The 7,500-nt window shown below is 42.0% G+C and overlaps 1 protein-coding gene across 1 annotated transcript in view; it reads right to left on the bottom strand.

Moving 5' to 3' along the window:
- The window catches only part of LOC140548823 (voltage-dependent R-type calcium channel subunit alpha-1E-like), a gene marked incomplete at its 3' end in the record, with an annotated part of 54,610 nt that extends 47,434 nt beyond the window's left edge, over positions 1–7,176 (bottom strand). The window contains 2 exon segments of the mRNA XM_072671995.1: positions 6,104–6,243; positions 7,075–7,176. Coding sequence (XP_072528096.1) covers positions 6,104–6,243; positions 7,075–7,167 — 233 coding nt within the window.
- Between the last annotated feature and the right edge of the window lie 324 nt (positions 7,177–7,500).

Here is a 7,500-nt window from a genome sequence, read left to right as displayed (position 1 = left end):
TACAGGAAGCGTAGGGGGCGCTCTATAATGCTCGATAATGTTCATATGATCCACACGCTCATTCTGACAAACTGTAATACACTACAGGAGGCGTAGGGGGCGCTCTATAATGCTCTATAATGTTCATATGATCCACACGCTCATTCTGACAGACTGTAATACACTACAGGAAGCGTAGGGAGCGCTCTATAATGCTCTATAATGTTCATATGATCCACACGCTCATTCTGACAGACTGTAATATACTACAGGAAGCGTAGGGGGCGCTCTATAATGCTCTTTAATGTTCATATGATCCACACTCTCATTCTGACAGACTGTAATACACTACAGGAAGCGTAGGGGGCGCTCTATAATGCTCTATAATGTTCATATGATCCACACGCTCATGCTGACACACTGTAATACACTATTGGATATGTAGGGGGCGCTCTATAATGCTCTATAATGTTAATGTGAGTTTGGTTTCAGAAGATCCATAAAAACATGTTGAATATTAGAACCAATCTTCTTCTACTCACACATAAGCTAATAAACATCCCCATGCTGTTTCTTCAATTTAAATGTGTAATTCAACTCATCATTATAGTTTGAACTGAACACAAACACACACATACACACACACACACACACACACACACACACACTGCCCCCACTGTCTGCAGGTTCCTTCTCATTAAGATCTAACGGCCGTCAGTGACTCATCAGCTGATTTCCCCAAACCCCCATAATCTCCATCCTCTCCTAACAAAGCTGAGCTGCTTTGATAAAACACTACTTTAGAGAGAGAGAGAGAGAGAGGGAGAGAGAGAGAGAGAGAGAGAGAGAGAGAGAGAGAGAGAGAGAGAGAGAGAGAGATTTAGAAAGAAGACTCCACCCCATAAAATACTGACACTGAAAATCTCACCTCAAGCCCAAACCACACGAACAGCAGGTTGATATCAGTCATGGGAAGAAAGCTCCATCACTTAAGGAGTTACTTTAAACAATCCTCAGCTGACCCCACACTAAACACTCAGCTGTACTAAACAGAACCTAAACAGAACCCACTGAACTACAGAATCCAGACTCAACTAAGGAATCCAGACTCAACTAAAGAATCCAGACTCAACTAAAGAAATCTGGACTTAACTAAAAAATGCAGACTCAACTAAAGAATCCAGAACTGAACTAAAGAACCCAGACTCAACTAAAGAATTCAGACTCAACTAAAGAAATCTGGACTCAACTAAAGTATTCAGACTCAACTAAAGAATCCAGAACTGAACTAAAGAATCCAGACTCAACTAAGGAATCCAGACTCAACTAAAGAAATCTGGACTCAACTAAAGAATGCAGACTCAACTAAATAATCCAGAACTGAACTAAAGAATCCAGAACTGAACTAAAGAATCCAGACTCAACTAAAGAATTCAGATTCAACTAAAGAATCTGGACTCAACTAAAGTATCCAGACTCAACTAAAGTATCCAGACTCAACTAAATAATCCAGAACTGAACTAAATAATCCAGACTCAACTAAAGTATTCAGACTCAACTAAAGTATCCAGACTCAACTAAAGTATTCAGACTCAACTAAAGTATCCAGACTCAACTAAAGAATCCAGACTCAACTAAACTATCCAGACTCAACTAAAGTATCCAGACTCAACTAAGGAATCCAGACTCAACTAAAGTATCCAGACTCAACTAAAGAAATCTGGACTCAACTAAAGAATTCAGACTCAACTAAAGAATCCAGACTCAACTAAAGTATCCAGACTCAACTAAAGAATCCAGACTCAACTAAATAATCCAGACTCAACTAAGGAATCCACACTGAACTAAAGAATCCAGACTCAACTAAAGAATCCAGACTCAACTAAGGAATCCAGACTCAACTAAAGAATCCACACTGAACTAAAGTATCCAGACTCAACTAAAGAAATCTGGACTCAACTAAAGAATCCAGACTCAACTAAAGAAATCTGGACTCAACTAAAGAATCCAGACTCAACTAAAGAATCCAGACTCAACTAAAGTATCCAGACTCAACTAAAGAATCCAGACTCAACTAAAGTATCCAGACTCAACTAAAGAATCCAGACTCAACTAAAGTATCCAGACTCAACTAAGGAATCCAGACTCAACTAAAGAATCCAGACTGAACTAAAGAATTCAGACTCAACTAAAGAATCCACACTGAACAAAAGAATTCAGACTCAACTAAAGAATCCAGACTCAACTAAAGAAATCCAGACTGAACTAAAGTATCCAGACTGAACTAAAGAATTCAGACTGAACTAAAGAATCCAGACTGAACTAAAGTATCCAGACTCAACTAAGGAATCCAGAACTGAACAAAAGAATCCAGACTCAACTAAAGTATCCAGACTCAACTAAGGAATCCAGACTCAACTAAAGAATTCAGACTGAACTAAAGAATCCAGAACTGAACAAAAGAATCCAGACTCAACTAAAGAATCCAGACTCAACTAAAGTATTCAGACTCAACTAAAGTATCCAGACTCAACTAAAGAATCCAGACTCAACTAAACTATCCAGACTCAACTAAAGTATCCAGACTCAACTAAGGAATCCAGACTCAACTAAAGTATCCAGACTCAACTAAAGAAATCTGGACTCAACTAAAGAATTCAGACTCAACTAAAGAATCCAGACTCAACTAAAGTATCCAGACTCAACTAAAGTATCCAGACTCAACTAAAGTATTCAGACTCAACTAAAGTATCCAGACTCAACTAAAGAATCCAGACTCAACTAAACTATCCAGACTCAACTAAAGAATCCAGACTGAACAAAAGAATCCAGACTCAACTAAAGTATCCAGACTCAACTAAAGTATTCAGACTCAACTAAAGTATCCAGACTCAACTAAAGAATCCAGACTCAACTAAACTATCCAGACTCAACTAAAGAATCCAGACTCAACTAAAGTATCCAGACTCAACTAAAGAATCCAGACTCAACTAAATAATCCAGACTCAACTAAGGAATCCACACTGAACTAAAGAATCCAGACTCAACTAAAGAATCCAGACTCAACTAAGGAATCCAGACTCAACTAAAGAATCCACACTGAACTAAAGTATCCAGACTCAACTAAAGAAATCTGGACTCAACTAAAGAATCCAGACTCAACTAAAGAAATCTGGACTCAACTAAAGAATCCAGACTCAACTAAAGAATCCAGACTCAACTAAAGTATCCAGACTCAACTAAAGAATCCAGACTCAACTAAAGTATCCAGACTCAACTAAAGAATCCAGACTCAACTAAAGTATCCAGACTCAACTAAGGAATCCAGACTCAACTAAAGAATCCAGACTGAACTAAAGAATTCAGACTCAACTAAAGAATCCACACTGAACAAAAGAATTCAGACTCAACTAAAGAATCCAGACTCAACTAAAGAAATCCAGACTGAACTAAAGTATCCAGACTGAACTAAAGAATCCAGACTGAACTAAAGAATCCAGACTGAACTAAAGTATCCAGACTCAACTAAGGAATCCAGACTCAACTAAAGAATTCAGACTGAACTAAAGAATCCAGAACTGAACAAAAGAATCCAGAACTGAGCTAAAGAACTAGCAGTGAGAAATTGTTCATTAACGTACTGAGACAGAACTCACCTAATTAAGTTTCTAATTTAGTACATGCAAGACTACAGCCAACATGTCTGTCTGAGAGAGAGAGAGAGAGAGAGAGAGAGGGAGAGAGAGAGAGAGAGAGAGAGAGAGATCTCAGCTTATTAATTCCACCTTCCACATTATTCCTGTCAGTCTCTCTATCAGCTCCTTTCAGCTCACTCACTAATCACTCACTTCTCCAACACACAGTGCAAACTCATCACCACATGAGGTGAGTGTGTGTGTGTGAGTGTGTGTGTGTGTGTGTGTGTGTGTGTCTTCTCATCTCTGGTCCAATCTCGCTCTCTCACTCTCCCCCTTCACCCCTCATAAAGCTGGAGAGCCGACGTTCATTAATAATTGAAAGGAAGTGGAATCATGTAAAATTCTCTAAGAACCCAGAACCCCATCTCTCTTTGTACTTAACACTGTGACAGACATTAATAATTCACTTGTAACACTCTGTGTGTGTGTGTGTGTGTGTGTGTGTGTGTGTTGCTGTCAACGTCTATCTCTTTCTGGATTTCTTTTAAATTCAGGATGTTTTAATCAGGGCAGATAAAGCACCTCCTCTCTGTTCTCTAAATACATTACCCAACTAACGTCCCGGAGAGAGAGAGAGGAGCTCCAGGAGCACCAGGACTCTCAGGAGCTCAGGGCAGGTCTGAGAAGTATGACTGCAGATGTACGCAAACATCTGCTGAGCTGCTTCCACACAACTGCAGATTCCAAGATCCACTGTACATAAGAACAAGATATCAGGAGCTGCAACCACTTCCCAGTACCAACGTCTGCAAGAAGCAAGAAGCACCACCAAGCCACAGGCCTGCCATGAACCAGAAGCTGCTGTAGCTCCAGTAGCACTGTCCACAGTGAAGTGACACCATGTCCTGAGAGTCTGGAGAAGGAAAAGCCTCCTGGAGAAAGGTTTTCTGGCCAGATGAAACGAATATTGAGTGATCTGGCCACAAATGTGCCCTTCTAATAAATGCATTCAGCTACTTTTAGCTGCACCCACCCATTGCTGACACAGATGTGCAATTGCACACACACAGCTTGTCTAGTCCATGTAGAAGAGATGTACTGCCAATAGAATAGGACTCTCTGGAGCAGATCAACACTGATGACGCTATTGGCACCATGCTGTCTAATGCCAGGCGTGGGCTAGAGGGGTATAAAGCCCCCCAGCATTGAGCTGTGTTCTCTGGAATGATGGTGGTGGAGCTCCATCCAGTACTTCTATAGAATTCTGTGGAGGAGTACCTCAGAATTATACAGTACAATCAACACAAACGTACATTACTTTGACTAAAGTATTGGGACACCTGCTCTTTCCTTGTTTCTTCTGAAATCAAGGGTATTAAAAGAGTTTGTCCTGCTTTTGTTGGAGTAACTGTCTCTACTGTCCAGAGAAGAAGATTTTCTGCTAGATTTTGGAAGGGAATTGCTGTGAGGATTTGATTGATTGCATTTAGCAAAAAACATCTTTAGTGAGGTCAGGATGATGGATGATGATCACCACTCCACATCATCATCCCCAACTCCCCAACTCACCCCATCAAAAGTACTGGATGGAGCTCCACCACCATCATTCCAGAGAACACAGTTCCTCCACTGCTCCATAGCTCCTCAATGCTGGGGGGCTTTATACCCCTCTAGCCCACGCCTGGCATTAGGCATCACTTAGGCATAACTTAAAGTAGTGTAATGCATTAATTAGAAGGCGGTGTCCACAAACTTTAGACATATGGTGTATTATTTACATAACTATGTAAATACATGCATTATTGCCATTTTCCTTTCCTTAACATCGCAGCTTTATTACACCCAAAGGCTTAGTACTCCATAACTAAACCAACTGCCATGCAAATGAGCCCACTTATTCTTCTATATATAAATGTGTGTAATAAACATTTGGACCCACTGGAGGGTCCTGAGAGTGGAATGAATGCATTCTGTTCTGGGGGCTCAAAAAGTACAGCTGTACAGAATGTTGTATTACTTTGTCTTTAAAGCAGCAGTATGTAAGAATTGGTATTTTTTATTCCCGGGCTCCCCCTATAGGTGGGGAGTGTAATTCTCGTTTACTAAACTGCAGCAAATCATGCTTTGAGCGTCCACTTATCGACAGCTGAACACATGCATTTCTGGACAAGCTGAGAGAAGCTCCAGAAGCTTGATCTGAAGGTGGAGCAGCATGTGGGCTGAGGCGGTAGAGTAATACTACGGGATTTGACACTAATATGACTCTATGGGTTCTGCAGCGTTACACAGCAGCAGTTCTGGAGAGAGGTTCTCCTCCTGCAGCTCCACCACCAAACGTCCATAGTGCAGTAGTAGCAGCAGCGCTCCTGCCCGGAGTGGGAATGACAGAGACGCCGTTCTCCCCCTGTTACAGTCAGTGGAGCATCAGCATGAACCTGAAGCTGATGGTTTAAGGTGAAATGCTGCAGAACGCTGCTTTAACTCACCCGCTCAGCACCACGATGAAGTCCATGACGTTCCAGCCGTTCCTCAGGTAAGATCCTTTATGGAACACGAAGCCCAGCGCCACGATCTTTATTCCGGCTTCAAAACAAAACATCCCGATGAAGTAGGGCTCGGTTTTCTCCTACAGAGAAAGAACAACACAGCAGTTAGAAAACAACAACAACAACAACCAGCAACAGGAGTAAACAAACAGCCGAGCAGAGAATGAATCAAAGCTGAGTAAACAAGAGAGGAAACACAGCCTTGCTTCTGTGTGGATGAGAGAGAGAGGGCGAGAGAGGGTTAGCCCGGGGCAACAGTGAGTAAGACACTGAGAGTGTGTGTGAGCTACATTAAAGGTTAAACTGTAGGCTAATATTGCTGATGTGTGTACGTGTGTGTCTGTATGTGTGTATGTGTGTGTGTGCGTATGTGTGTGTGGGCGGACGACCACTCCAGCTCCATTCAAATGAAAGATGAATCAGTTGTGAAAGTGTGTGTATGTGTGTGTGTGTGTATATGTGTGTGTGTGTGTGTGTGTGTGTTTAGGAAAGTCTCCCAGTCCAGCGTCAATCACGAGATACAGTGACAACCGTCACGTTCCCATCCAAGCATTTTAACGCTGTAAAAAGTTGTGAAGTTGCTATGGAAACAGATGCCGTCTGTATTAACTAATGAATGCTGAGGAAACTCATCTTCAGCAGATAAACGGTTTGTCGACACCAGAAATGTTGTGAAACTGAAGAATTAACAGATCTGTGCATAAATTTAGAGACAGATTTCCCTCACTTACAGCGAATCCAACGGCTGTGTCCCAAACCACTCAGTCCCACACTAAAGAGTGCATAAAACAGCCCCCCACCATAAGAAGTGCACTGGTTAGTGCAGTGAATGAAACTTTACTGACACGGTTGTGTTCATAGTAGAGTGTGTAGTAGTGTGTGTGTGTGTGTGTGTGTGAGTGTACTCTCACCAGTCTTCTGGACATAGGGGTTTTGTCCTCTCCGGGCAGGTGCTGCTCCAGAGCCAGAACGATGCAGTTAGCGATGATGGTGGCCAGAATCATATATTCAAACGGAGTGGACCCCTGGAGTTAAGGAGCAAATACACACATCTTGTGTACACTTACTCTCTCACACACACCTAACACACACACTGAACACACACAGAACTCATCAGCCAAAGCACCTCACTGACACACTGCGAGATAGGGACTAGGGAGGATAGGGGATTATTTCTGGGGGATATAGGTCTTAGTTATAGGGATAGGGGTAATGGGGACAGGGTTTAGGTGAGCTCGGGAGTTATGGGGTAAAGGGATTAGGGGGGTATGGGGATACAGAGATAGGGGTTATGGGGTTCTAGGGCAAAGGGATAAGGGAATAAAGGGATATAGGGA

This window comes from Salminus brasiliensis, unplaced genomic scaffold (assembly GCF_030463535.1).
Source record: "Salminus brasiliensis unplaced genomic scaffold, fSalBra1.hap2 scaffold_124, whole genome shotgun sequence".
NCBI classification, from domain to species: Eukaryota; Metazoa; Chordata; class Actinopteri; order Characiformes; family Bryconidae; genus Salminus; species Salminus brasiliensis.
The sequence above is the reverse complement of the archived record's forward strand: the minus strand, read 5'-3'. Positions and strand labels throughout refer to the sequence as shown.